The following is a 13,604-nucleotide window of genomic DNA, read 5'->3' as shown; positions in this document are numbered from 1 at the left end:
TGAACCCCGGGTTAGCTCATGAGGACGGGTCCTGAGTTTAATGATGTTGAAAAATAATGCTTGTTTAGGTTAGTTATAGTCAACTAAAAGTACTCAGTCGCAAAATTCTAGATTTTAACCGTTGGCGGTCTTCGCAGTCTGTTGCACAAGTTTCGTCTATAAATACAAGCTCCTACATCTCACATATCGGCGTTCTACGACAATCAACTCACGTGTCGCTTATCACACTCAATCTCTTCACTCTACTTGTTTCCTCCCATTTTTGTAGCCATCATGAAGTTCACCTCTATCACAGCTGTCCTGGCCAGTGTCACTGCCGTCAGTGCTGGATGGGAGTCAGTCTATATTGTCAACTCCAGAAAAGGCAATGAGATCTCCAGTGGCTGCGCCTACTACACGGACAACGCCGGTGCCTGGGGTAGACGCCCTGACGACTACGTCGACGTTACCCACGGGCGGCACCACGTTTGGGAAGGCAAACGTACCGCTTGTGAGTTTCAGAGCCAATGTCGAGAGACTATATATTAACCTTTAAAGGTCGATTTGGTTCTGGGGTCACTTTTAATGTCGATATCAACGCTAATGCCTTTGACCAAAACAACAACGCCTGGGTTGGAGGTGGGAACAATGGTTTCAAGCAGTTCACTTGTCACAAAACTCATGACAGGGCTGCCACTGTTCCAACTCTGTATACTGTAGATGGATGGACTGTTCAAGGTATCTACTGGTGCAGGGAGTATGTTGGAGGCAAGCGAGATTGGACTGCGTAGATGGCCTCCAGTTTTAGGTTATGAAACTAAATATTATAATCATTACATTATCGTCTAGCCAATCCCACATCCAATCCCATTGGTTTGCGCAGAAACCCTTCCCGTGTTTCCATAACATCCTGTCTCAAAATGACATTGTATCGCTTAATCCATGTGGCTGTGATGACCCTAAGTTGAAGTTCCGCAAGGTTGCGCCCGACACAAGAACGAGGCCCGTAGCTAAAAGGAATAAAGGCATTCTTCTGCCTATCAGTCAAGGTCTCCCAACGCTCAGGCTTGAATTCTTCGGCATCAGGACCCCAGATTTCTGTCGAGTGATGGATTGTGTATGTAGGTACACTGAGAACTGTGCCGGGACCAAAGTACCGTCCGTGGATAGTCACTCCCTTATGATGAGGAGGGATCTCACGGGGCAGACCGATACCAGAAGGGGAGTGAATTCGAAGGGTCTCGTTGATGCAGTGGCCGAGGTAGGGAAGATGCTTTACAGACTCGAAATCAGGAATGTCTTCGCCCTCGGGTATAGCAGCAGTGACCTCTTCATATAGCTTCTGCATGACTCCAGGTGTCCTGACAACATGATACAACAAAGCGCAAGAAGAGTTGGAAGTTGTGTCACTACCCGCAATCAACTGAGTAAGTGCCTCGGCAGTAAGTTCATCGCGTCCAAGAGGTTCACCCTTCTCATCACGACCCTGCATAAGACGAGCCAAAAGGTCCTTTCGGGTAGAGTCACCACCGCGCTCTAGACGTTCGCTAACACGTGCAATGGCGATACCAGCGAGATTCTCAACGGCCTGGAGACCCTGGCTAAAGAAGGGATCAGGGAGATACTTGGCGTAGGGCTTGAGTTGAGGGAGACAGCCGAGAGTTACTGAGACTTCACCACGACGGTTCATGATTTCGACGGCTGGGGCATAGATAGTAGGACTGGTGGGAGAAGCCTTTACTTCAGCAATATCGGCACCAGATTCAAGCATACCTAAAACAAGTCAGTGTTTTGCGTCACGTTTTTGCTCAAGATACTTACCAAATGGCTTGCCGAAAGCCAGGTCCGCGATGATGTCAAAAGCGAGAAAATTGAACCAGTTGAGACAGTCAACGCGTCCGTAGCCATCGCGCTCTTTGTTGCTAGCGATGCGATCCCACTGCTTGATAAAGACTTCAAGATTCTGTCGGATATAAGGCTCAAACTCGAGAACAGACTTGGGAGCAAAAGTATGCGAAACAATCTTTCTCTTGCGAGAGTGTTCAGCTCTGTCGCGTGTGTTGAAAAGACCGCGACGGATAGATACAAAGGTGTCGTAAAAGTCACTATCCTGTTAGCGCCTATACCAATAGAGATCAAGTTGCGATAAAACATACGCTTTCAAGAAACCATTTCCGTGACCATAGATGGTGTTGATAGCCTCGGAATCGGCAATTGATACGTGATTTGGTGCAATGCGCACGACAACGCCCAGCTTCTTGTGAACTTGATCAACGATTTCGTATCGTTTCCCTTTTCGACAAGTGGACAGTAACCAGAGGTTGCTGAATTGTGCTGGGAAAGGTGCGGGAATACCGCGGAGGTCTTTGTTGCTGATCCATGGTAGGATATACCATGCAACGATGGCAACAACAAGACCCAAAGGTGCCCAGGGAGAGATGAGGAGTTCTGTAAGAGCCATTTTGAGAAGTGATTCTTGACACAGATGAGAAACTAGACAGGATGAGAGGAGGAGCTGGGTATTTATTTATATTGTATTCTGGTGGCTTTTGATGGTCTGTACGGATACTGCCCCAGATTATTTACCCCAGATGAGATGGAGGTAACCATTGATAGTTTCCGAGGAAGGATTTCTCCACATTCTGCCCTCGGCAATTTGATTATGTGGCACATAATTGGTCAATTTATTAGACTGTCCTAGCCTTCGACAGGTCCAACCCAGGCTAACTCTAGAAATACTGTCACTTCATTATCAAAAAGAGGTATTAGTTATCTCCTAGAGATCGTCAGAGCATTCTCATTGTCTATAAGTTTCCATAATTAATGCTTCTCATTCAATTGCCTTGTTCTTCATACTGACTGAAGAATACTGATATTCACGCTCAGACGTCATTTCGTTTTGGCTGACTCCAACTCTCGGATAGTGAGAGCATCCGATTGGCCCTTTCTCCGAGGAAGCGGCAAGTCTTGTCGGGAAGTAGAAATGGACCCTTCCTTGTGCCTCTGTCCCACAGCGGAGGCGTTTTTTTGGGCACTTTGGCCTAGTCGTCCTACGCGACTTTGAAATACGGTCACAAACGCGACTTCCAAACTTTGCGACCGTTTGACCGGTCTTATCACATCAGATAACTAGCCCTACTTAGAAGATGTACAGAAACTCATCGTTCATCAAGTCCGTCAAATCATCAAAAGCCCTGTCTCCGACTGTTCCATCCTTAGCACTCTCAACAGTCTGTCCATCCGTAGCTTTTGCTCTCCGAAGACGATCAGCTTCTTCGGGTGAGTACAAGCTATAGTCAACAATCACAGCATCCTTCCCAGCCAAGACGCGACGACGGCTGTGGTCGCGGTTGAGATATGTAAGATACATGCTTGTCAATACAACAAGACCTTCAATCGCCATATAAAGAAGCAAGTTCCAGGATAAACCTCTGTGGTACTCGGGTGCTTCGGATGGCTTGTATAGAAGTGGACCGATGATGTTACCGAGGGATTGGCCGATGAAAAGGACTGAAGAATTACATTTGCTCTTTGTGTCGCCAGCTGTGTTTGAGGAAGCCCATGAGTAGATAAGAGGAACTAAAATCATCAGTATGTAATCTTGTAATGAATCAAGATGAACTCACTTATTCCTGGAAAAACAGAAATCATGTAATAACCACCAAGAAGTGTATTCCTGCCATCAGGTGTATGTGGCGTGGACAGCATAATCATGCAGCCTATGATCGGAAAGATAGCCAGGAAAGCAATCACGGGGCCTTTTTTGTGATATTTGGTCGCCACATAAGACCCTCCAACAGTAGAAATGAGTTGAACGATACCAAAAGGCGCATTGAACAGAATAGCCTCAAAGGAATCGAAGCCGAATGATTTGATGAGGAGAGGACCAAAGGAGCCAACACCACCAGAGGGAACACTGTGGATCAATGAGTTAGTAGTGATTTAGATTGAAAACAGGATTAACATACGATATGCTGAAGATGAGAGCAAACCACAGCCAAGTCTTGACATCTCGCATAGTCTCCCAGAAATGATCCCACCGCCATTGACGCGACATGACGCCCGTCTGGTTCATTCTCAATCTCTCGATAGCGATGAGTTTATCATGCTTATCAAGGAATTTTGCTTCTGCTGGAGAATCGGGCATGTATGAGAACAATACCGTTGAGAAGCAAACTGTGATGATGCCAAAGGCAACAAATATGGTCTAATTGGTCAGTAAATGGTAGATTGATGAGAATATGTTGGACGTACCTGGTATGGCTTCAATCCCAATGGCAGCTGTGCAAGCCACCAAGTTGCCAAACTTCCAAACTATAATAGATCAGTCCTGTCACACAATCGAGAGAGGTCAACATACAACACCTGTAAATCCATTCATGGCATACCAATAACTCATTCTCAACGGCTGTTCTCGTCTTCTCCAAAACATTTGCGTGATGGCCACAAAGCTAGGTGCAATACTTGCCTCAAACGCGCCGAGCCAAAACCTGGCGAACAGCAGACTATGGAAAGTATGTGCGCCAGCCATGAATGTGAGTGTGAGACCCCAGAGAGTCACCATGCACGCGGTGAACTTGCCAATGGGAAGTTTGACGAGAAGCCATGCTAGCGGAAACTGAGCGATTAGTTGAGCCACGTAGACGATGCTGCTTAGCCATGAGAATTGGTTCCCTTTGAGATGGGTATCTTCTATGAGTCCAAAGATAGAGGCGTATGCAATTGTAGCTTTATCAAGACCTAACCTGATGTTAGCGCGATTGTCTGTCTTGGGTGGAGTCACTCGCCTTGGAGGAAGTAAACTGCCAGCATAAGAGGCAGAACAACCATATCAATTCTCTTGAGAACTCGGGCATCATCTTCAGGCGTAACTTTAATTCGTCGCTCAGGGGAGACTCCAAGTCGTCGCATTAGATCCGCAGCAGCACCTTTGGCTTCGCCATGACTTCTCCCTCTCGTGATCCCCTCTTCCCCATCCACCATGTCGAGAAGGGCGTGGTTATCGCGTGATGACGCGCCTGGGTCTGGGGAAGTGGAGCCCAGACGGTCCAAACCTGTAGTTGACATCTTCGACAATTTTCCAACGCCAATTCAATTAAATAACTTGCAATTGGTCTCTGATATTTGCGATGATATTGGAGACAAGAGGACAGGCTGTTGACATGAGATCTTGGCTTGGAGAACAAGGGAGGTTAAGGGATGACTGATTATCTTGGCCAATCAGGGATGATGATATATCTGGCTTGCTATCTGATTAAAAAGGCAAAATGAGGGATGATCTTCTATTTTCTCGGAAGGCGGGGCTCGAACCAAGAGGTTTAAACCATGTTGAATGACGTAGACCACACGCGTCTTTTTCGCGTGACTTCTGTCTCTGTGGCAGAAGTGCAGGGTAATCTTTACGAAACACGATATTATATCTTGTAACGTGAATACATAGTAATGAACTGACTTCGATGTTCAAGTATATCTATGAGGCTTAATTAACTTTGGGCTTTTATTTAAATAGTTATTCAAGACGGTAAATTAATTCTGCAAAGAGCAGAGATTTTAATTGGAAAGACGAAGATAGTGCAAATAACCCTTCATTGAATAGTAACTCAATTGCACTCAAGCCCCTGTCATTTGTGCTAGTAAGATAATGATCTAGTAGGATAATGATAAATATCATAGGTCAATATCCAAACTATCTTCAAAGTGATCAGATAATAATTCAATTATATAGACAACTTGTTTCCAGAGCTGCAGATATAACTGACGTAGTCACGTGGTCTATCACATGACGCTCTTCTTATCTAACCGCACTTGACATGTGAGATAAGGCTCCAGGGTAGACTATACCCGAAAAGGAAGACCTTTCATCCGGAACGTCACAGTAAATATGCGTGGGGCATTATACTGGGGTTAAACATCACGCCGATATTCCCGTTGGAGCCGCTAGTGTGGTTTCTGCAGGGTCCTTTACTTTACAAGGGTATAAATTGTTAGGATACGAAAATTGCCCAATATCCTCACTGAACAACAAAGCCTGAAGCGTTGGCTAAATTCAGTGTAAAATGTAAATACTACTGTATTATCAAGAAAGTTATATGTGCAAAGATATACTAGTTTCTTCAGGTTCCTCTGTTCTTCCTCCTCCGAGTCCCGTCCCATCCATAGTTGTTATTAACATTCAGGACTTCAAGGTTCCTATACCCCCGGGGTCTAAACAATCTTCCTCAGCGTTGAGTTCCACTAGAACTCCCTGATGGCATGGCATTGGGTAAGTCTTTCATAGTCTTCACTCGCTCCGTTGTATGCGCTCATAAGGTATCTAGAGATTACAAGTTAGAAAAGAAATGATTTCAGAATCGGGTATACATACTTATGACCGGCAGGACCTCTGGCCACGCTCACATCAACGTAGTACTTTCCATCATCACCCCAGTAGCATTGTCTGTTGTACATGAACTGGGCATGATAGGTTGCCTCGCAGAAGAATTGGAGATGCTTGTCTTCGCGGGGCTCGGTGATGAGCCAATGGCGATATCTATCCATACCATCCTCAACAAAGACCTTGTCATACTTGATTGTCAACGAACAATCTCTGCGCTTGTCAAGTGCAGAGTCTAATATGTGGTTAGTAGATGCATATCTTCAAAAGGCTGGGCACCTTACCAGTGACAGCACCAGGAGTAGGAGAGGCAACAACTCCAGTGATGGAAGAGATGGCTAGAGCAGCCTGGGTGAGGAGAGTGAACTTCATTTTGATTGAGGTTGAGTGATGGTGTTGGATTTGATGAATTGGAATAGAGTGAAGAAGGAAGAAGTGTATTATGCGGAATTAGACCTCGACTTTATAGCTCAAGATGTTTGTTTGTAATGATAGATTTGTTGCAATTTGCCCGAACTCATCCAGAATTAGTAAAACTATATCCGGGACACTGAAGGCTGATCAGTCGGTCCGTCTGGTAAAACGAGAATCCTTCGGCAAACCGATAATCCTTCAGTAAAGGGCCGAGCACAGTCGTATGCGTATCTTCCTTCTATGGGGTCGTGAATACGTTGAATATATTTTGATTGACAGTTGTAATACCATATGGAGTAATGCAACGGAAGACGTGGTGAGCAAAAGATAGCCCGATTCCGTTCTCAACGTGGGTCAATTGCGAGCCAAGGATTAGCGCTGATCCGCTGTCAAATTAATCAATGCAGGGTCAGAACCACAATTTGTTTTCGGAGTGGTCTAGTGAGGCTGTTCAAGTGGATATCTTGATGGAGTTGCCTTTGCCTTATTCTCCATATTATTCGAAATAGGAATTCCGGATGCCAGATCGAAAGGCCCGATAGCCAGACCGCAGGATACTACACCGGACTCTCGGATCGACCTAGAAACCTCACTCCTAGCAAGATGCTCCGCGCCCAGCGCTGAAGGACATTGGATTCAACCAGGCCTATGGAACCGAGAGTAAATATAAATTGAAAGCATTGCCTGCAAGAATGCTCAAATTCAATACCTAACTCACAAGCATATTCATTACTCATTCAACTATCTCACTCAACTCTATCAAAATGAAGTTCTCAATCCTCACTCTTGCCGCAGCTGTCCCTGCTCTTGCTGCCACCGTTCCCGCTTCTGCCAATACTGCTCAAGGTATTTCTCAATTCTTCTTACGAAAATCGGCTATTCAATACTGATTATTATTAGTTGACAAGCGCGCCAACTGCAAGCTGACCCTCCAATGGCTCGACAACTGGAGTGAAGATGCCTTGAGAAGATACCGAGTGCAGCTCATCACTGAGCCGCGAAATGATGACCACATTCATAAATACTGCGAGCTCTTGAAGGCAGATTCCTACGGTGTTCGCAACACGCAATGCTTCTGGACAGATGACGGAAAGTATGTCATTGACGACAGTGAAGGTGAAGGCGAGCCCGGTCATACGTAAGTACTATCACGTCCAGATTCATATTGCTATATCTAACTTGATGACTCTTAGTCTGTACTTGAAGTACTTCGGAAACGCTGCGAAATACTTTGAATGGGCCACTGGGTGTGACACTGTTCGAAACCTTTAAACGCCACATATGAGGGTTGTCACTATGTCCTGCTAGTTCTGCAGTGTTGGGGATCTGATAGAACTTGCAGATATTCTCGGGGTTAGACACACTATTTAGAAACTCGTTATCTTTAATCTTCTATACCATCGACAAGTTTTATATTACCATTTATTCGCCCAGACTTGGCTACTAATCTAATAGTACCTTTATTCATCTCGTCCTCGTAACTTTCTATAATTAACATGCTATTTCAACCTCATAATTCCCAGGCAGTGATAATTTTATCAAGTGTACAGCAATGTTACCCTCTGCATGGACACCGGATATTATCTATTCCAGTTGCGTTCAATCCGCTGTTTGCGTCGAATATTCGCCAGCTCGCCACCTGCTGTTTTGTGATAGCCGCACCTGGCAATGAAAAACAGAAGGCACAGATAGACACCTCAGTTTATTAGTGGTCAAGTCACTATCACGTTGGACGATGCGAGTCAAGACACCAGAAGCTGTCTGACAGTCGCGACAATCTCATCATCAGGGAGTTTCGATATCACCAAGACCACCTTAGCCCATCCACTAGGGCAAACGTAACACCCAGAGGAGTAACAGATATCGCAATCGGCAAACAAAGGTTCATTCAGGGCCGAATCGAGATCAAGAAGGATTATCATGCCGCGAACTTAATTGGGCTGAAGGGTTCTCTTGGCATTAAAGTGGCGGCAAAATCAATGCCAAGGATCCGAAATCGCAAGAGGGACTGCCGAGTTTCCGGCAGGGTCGTGTTTGACCATGTCGTAGGGCTGACATCGTTTTTCAAATTAGCATTGAAGTGAGATTTGATGTGGATTTCGGGGGGAAGGCTATACCACTATCCTTGAAGTTTTGTATGTGGGTTTAATGGATACCCCCTGCCTGTTCCACTACTTTCTGGGTTAGCCTTTGCGGTTAGATTAGATAAAGATCAATAGCTTACCTTATCTAATTTGGGGCTCAAGTGCAGGACGTTGTTTTCAAATTTGTAAAGCTGGACCCTGTCTAGTCTGTGGACCGGAAGGATGAAACTAATCTGGAAGCTCATTGAACTGGAGACTCGGCAGCATTGACTCAGACCCTGTTGGTATCGATTCGCAAATTTGGGAAGCATAAATGTAACGCAACACAGGGTGTCCATTATAATGATGAGCCTTCTGAGTGTGACCGATGGTGAATTCAATCTGTAGTTTGTCATCAATCGCCTTTAGTTAGTCATAACGGGATTGTATCTGACCCATTGTATCCACGATACTTGAAAGCTGTGTTGGAATAGGTGGAGTTTGTTGACTGTGGGTTTCTAGTGGGCGGCAACAGGCAACACGAATGATGAACGATTTTGACCGATAAGAAGAGAGAAGAGATATACCCAATTTTACTCTCACACACCACGGGAAAGATAAGACAAGATCCCCGATTATTACACCTTGGAATATTATTTTATAGACACGCCATAACTGTAGAGTCAGAGCAAAAGGTGGCTGATGTTTTACCAGCAGCGATGCTACCAACGGAGTAGCGTGAGTCAGACGTCCTGTCTAAAAGACTCTTTCGAGGTGCAGATACTATCGAGGGTAATGGCAGTTTCTAAGGTGGCTGAGTTGAACTTTATGTATTTCTATTACTTGTAAAAGACAGTACTGATACGTATCAGCGCGACTGTAGAAACTAATGACAGTTAGTCTTCCAATAGAGAATAATAGTGGGAAATACTTCTAACATCTGTATTATTATCTATTCTGACGAATCGTTAAGGATCTAGATAAAACGGAGATATATATTGAACTTGAAAGACTAATAATACCTACAACCGTGCTAGTATTGTTATAGTCTTTATTTTAGTCGTTGAGAAGAACAGAATGTTAATTCCTCTTACTCTCTTGTATTGAATTCTAAATAAAATAAATTCTAGTCGCTCGCAATACCATGTTGTGAGACCTCATTATGCATCACTGCCTACGTACGACTACAAAATCCGGTTGTATGTACAGGGATTACTACGTCATCCGCCACCCCCACCTCTTCATAAAACAAGTACATTTCCAACCAAGGTTTTCCTTCCCAGCCACATTCCACTCTTATCATCGACTACCATTTTAGTCTATCATATAAATACCGTAACATCACCTATCACTATCCTTGCACTTAACAAACCCATGAACGAGGCACTGGGCTCTATTTTCTCCGGCGCAATCCCTGCCCAATTCATGTCTGGCAACCAATCCAAGGGCGAAAGCCAAAATGGCGAGACCCCTTCCGAAAGCTCATCCCAAACCAAAGACCGCATTATAAAAGAGATTCAGAGCAGAGTTGAAGAAGCAAAAGGTCTTCAAGAGAAATCTATCGAACTACACGAAAAAGCAGATAAAGAAGAGGACCCGGAAGAAGCGGAAAACATACGTCATGAAGCAAGAGAAATCGACAAGAAAGCAGCCAAGCTTATGAAAACGGCCGAAAGACTTGAGAAGGGATGGTTGCAGGGTGGTGCAATGGGTACTGGTATCGGAGCTGGTGTTGCGAGTGGTTTGGGCATGGGTGTTGGCGCACTATTGACAGGCGTCGTAGCTATTCCAACGGCTGGTCTTGGATTACTTATCGGTGCTGGAACGGGACTTGCGCATGGGAGTTGGGTCAAGTTTACCGATGCTTTCACAAAGGATGAGGCTGAGGGTATTGTTAATGAGGCTGAGGAGGAAGCGGAAAGGATTGCAAAGGGTTGATTTTGGTGACATTTTATATCACTACAGAATTACTGGGCATTTATCGGCAGATTGCATCAATAGCAGGACACTAATTATCCAAGGAATACTTCATATCTGCTTTCATAATATTCTCTAAGAATGATACTATATTTGACCAAGTTATATTGTCAGATCTAATTGGAAGGCTGAGTGGTGTTATTGAAATTGGGTCTTCAACTAATCATTCGGTATCAACATCATTCGACAAGGGGACAAAACTTTGCAGCTCGTAAAAAACTACCCAGTAAAGCCTGTCCATGCTGCCAGTGGGCCAGGGATGTCCATATAGCCCCCAAAACAACCTATTCTGAGAAAAAACCCCACTGGTTTCATTCTGGACATATTTATTCCATTTGTTGAAAGGAGTCCCCAAAAACTCTTGAGTGCACTTCCAAAGAGAAGTGCCTTGCTCCAAGACACTTTTTAACCCATCTCCCCAGTTCCAAAGTGCATATCGAATTAAAGGATATTGCTCAAAGAATTCCTCCTTAGTCCTTGCCAGCATCTCTGAATTGCTAGGGCTTGTGAGGAGGCTCTTCAATTGGACTTCATGTATATGCTCTCGAATTTGTGGAAAGAAGTTCAGACGAGTTTCGTCTTTGGTCAAGTATCTTGTAAGGGTTTCGTGTGCGATAATGAGTTTTCCGTCCCCAGGGTCAACCACAACCAACTTGGTAGTCCTGACGTCGATGCCCCGTTCCCTCCACCTTTGTACCTTGGAATCAGATCCTTTACCACCGTCGGCGATTGTCAGTGCATGTGTAAGTTCATCTGCTGTCAATGGGGTCTTCAAGAAGGCCACCCAGAACAATGCTTGGATGGCCATACACGGAAGATGATTCGCCAACCCTTCAGAAGAGTACTCGGATTGAAGGCGATTGAGGCCGCGTTTATAGGCTTCATCGACTGTTGACGGCAGCTGAGAAATAATACGCTCGCAGTGAGCCTTGCTTTCTGATATTATTACTTCGTCCATCAGGAGTTGAGTGAGTAGAAATGACTGGCGGCATTTTGGGACCAGGATTTTAATAATGTCGTGACATTTGAATTCGTTATAAGAGTCCCAATCGTGTCGCGAGAAACGTTCCTCCATATACAACACGAGGTCAACATCTGGTGCTTCCATGTACACTTGTGGATCGTTCTTGAAAATTCTTGTGATGCTTTCGTATGGTCGGGATGTTATCAAGATTCGACAATGATCGTTCTCCTGCTGAAGGCATCTTAGATCTTTGATTACTTCGAGCTGAAGCTTTCTCGGAATCTCATCGAGCCCATCGAGTATGAGGATAGTGTTGCCAGAATGTTTCAGAGCGTGTTTCAGCAGGTCTTTCTGGAATGCCACTCTTCTTTGGCCAGTGAGAGTCCCGAGTTGATGATTGTTCTTGGCATTTTGTATCCAAGAGAAATTTGGGCGGCATTCTGGCTTCAATTTGACTAGCTGTGCCCACAAACTCATCAATATCTCCATGTGATCTTCAAGTTGTCGCATGCCTTCAACTTGGTGATAGCAGAAGATCGTGGCAATTTCGAAGTCCGGGGAGAACTGATGTTGCTGTGCATCTTTGGTTGACAAAGCCCAAAACGAGGGAAACCTTGCCCTGAACCGGTCATCGATTGTGATACTTCACCATGTACATTAGTAAATCTTCCATTGGCCAAGGGGATATACTTACGCAAGTCCTGTCTTCCCACATCCCTCTAAGCCAGTATAGAGTCAGCCATGAGTACCGGAGAAAGGGCTATTGTTTAGAGATTTCTGAGGCGTAAGTCCCGAAGTATACATAAAAAATCCCGGAGAAAGGGCATATAACTCACGTAACCCGTTGATCCAAAGGACCCCATTCTTTGACTGTTCCCAACTTTGATACTGATCGTTTTCCTGGATCCACTGGCCGGTCCCTTCCGTGACCTGCACACGTGGATATGCCTTGGACAATGCGTCGGCCATAGCTGGTGTCCAAGTCTCGATGAAATCATGCACCACGCCATCTGTAAAAATGTAAGTACGTATATCCATTTGAGAAGCGCAAAAGTGGAATAGCTCTCATGAGAGATGATGATAGATCTTATTCTTACCTCTTTGTGCACCAGAAATATCACGAATGGACAGAGTCATATTCAGCTGTGAAAGAAGGTTGCTCAGATGACGAGCATTCTCAAGATTCTTCTCTAAATCATTCCTTTGCTTTGCCAACTTGACCTTTTCTAAAGTCCTGTTGATTCTAGATTCTTTCTTGTTAAGGTGTTGTTTGAGATTTAAGATACATTGCTTCGTTCGTGAAAGGATGCTCTGAAAGCCTTGGTTTGTTTCAAAACTAGTGCCGTTTGTCTCGATAGCATCTGCTAGTTGACTTAACATTTCAGTCTCTTTAATCAGCTTCTCGAGGTCATCTGTCGCGTTATATATCCCCTTGAACGTGTTGATGATCATGGAAACGTCTTCCATGATCTTCCTGACGTCGCCATATGATGTCATTGTTGGCGCGAAGCAGAGTGTTGTGGCTTGATGGCATGGACGGACACGATGGATGCAGATGGACTCGATCAATGTAATCCTTCACTGTTAAATGTTTTCTAGACAATAAAATTCCTGTCAGCCAGCACTTGAGTTGGTTCTGCCTAATGGGCCCAGATTTAAAAACATGTCATCTGAGGCGATTGGTGGCGCAGGTGGTTGGCTAAGTTGCTAGCCAACACATCATGCAGACTCCAAGTTAAGAATCACAATGGCCAAAGCAAGCGTTGAACAAAGCGACCACTTACAGCTGAATAAGAAGGCAGGGATGTAAAGATCGTCAGATCATGCTTACACG

The 13,604-nt window shown here is 44.8% G+C and overlaps 7 protein-coding genes across 7 annotated transcripts; 3 read left to right on the top strand and 4 right to left on the bottom strand.

Annotated features, from left to right (window-relative positions):
• Positions 1-273: 273 nt before the first annotated feature.
• Positions 274-770, top strand: FPOAC1_004070 (uncharacterized protein; the record flags this gene model as incomplete). The annotated part of the gene is made up of 2 exons (XM_044848625.1): positions 274-490; positions 538-770. 2 exons carry the CDS (start codon positions 274-276, stop codon positions 768-770), a joined length of 450 nt encoding a protein of 149 aa, XP_044707335.1.
• Positions 771-817: 47 nt separating this feature from the next.
• On the bottom strand, positions 818-2,440 carry FPOAC1_004069 (uncharacterized protein; the record flags this gene model as incomplete). The annotated part of the gene is made up of 3 exons (XM_044848624.1): positions 818-1,752; positions 1,801-2,084; positions 2,136-2,440. The coding sequence occupies 3 exons, from the start codon at positions 2,438-2,440 to the stop codon at positions 818-820; spliced, it is 1,524 nt and encodes a 507-aa protein (XP_044707334.1).
• Positions 2,441-3,118: 678 nt separating this feature from the next.
• Positions 3,119-5,046, bottom strand: FPOAC1_004068 (uncharacterized protein; the record flags this gene model as incomplete). The annotated part of the gene is made up of 6 exons (XM_044848623.1): positions 3,119-3,558; positions 3,606-3,895; positions 3,948-4,186; positions 4,234-4,293; positions 4,340-4,628; positions 4,763-5,046. 6 exons carry the CDS (start codon positions 5,044-5,046, stop codon positions 3,119-3,121), a joined length of 1,602 nt encoding a protein of 533 aa, XP_044707333.1.
• Positions 5,047-6,213: 1,167 nt separating this feature from the next.
• Positions 6,214-6,724, bottom strand: FPOAC1_004067 (uncharacterized protein; the record flags this gene model as incomplete). Its single annotated transcript, XM_044848622.1, has 3 exons — positions 6,214-6,292; positions 6,344-6,587; positions 6,637-6,724. The coding sequence occupies 3 exons, from the start codon at positions 6,722-6,724 to the stop codon at positions 6,214-6,216; spliced, it is 411 nt and encodes a 136-aa protein (XP_044707332.1).
• Positions 6,725-7,530: 806 nt separating this feature from the next.
• FPOAC1_004066 (uncharacterized protein) lies at positions 7,531-8,038 on the top strand (the record flags this gene model as incomplete). The annotated part of the gene is made up of 3 exons (XM_044848621.1): positions 7,531-7,612; positions 7,667-7,904; positions 7,960-8,038. The coding sequence occupies 3 exons, from the start codon at positions 7,531-7,533 to the stop codon at positions 8,036-8,038; spliced, it is 399 nt and encodes a 132-aa protein (XP_044707331.1).
• A 2,165-nt stretch (positions 8,039-10,203) lies between these two features.
• On the top strand, positions 10,204-10,767 carry FPOAC1_004065 (uncharacterized protein; the record flags this gene model as incomplete). The annotated part of the gene is made up of 1 exon (XM_044848620.1): positions 10,204-10,767. One exon carries the CDS (start codon positions 10,204-10,206, stop codon positions 10,765-10,767), a length of 564 nt encoding a protein of 187 aa, XP_044707330.1.
• A 202-nt stretch (positions 10,768-10,969) lies between these two features.
• FPOAC1_004064 (uncharacterized protein) lies at positions 10,970-13,267 on the bottom strand (the record flags this gene model as incomplete). The annotated part of the gene is made up of 4 exons (XM_044848619.1): positions 10,970-12,413; positions 12,465-12,489; positions 12,607-12,780; positions 12,868-13,267. The coding sequence occupies 4 exons, from the start codon at positions 13,265-13,267 to the stop codon at positions 10,970-10,972; spliced, it is 2,043 nt and encodes a 680-aa protein (XP_044707329.1).
• Between the last annotated feature and the right edge of the window lie 337 nt (positions 13,268-13,604).

The sequence above is a fragment of the Fusarium poae genome, chromosome 2 (assembly GCF_019609905.1).
Source record: "Fusarium poae strain DAOMC 252244 chromosome 2, whole genome shotgun sequence".
Lineage (NCBI taxonomy): Eukaryota > Fungi > Ascomycota > Sordariomycetes > Hypocreales > Nectriaceae > Fusarium > Fusarium poae.
This window is presented reverse-complemented; position numbering and strand designations above follow the sequence as displayed.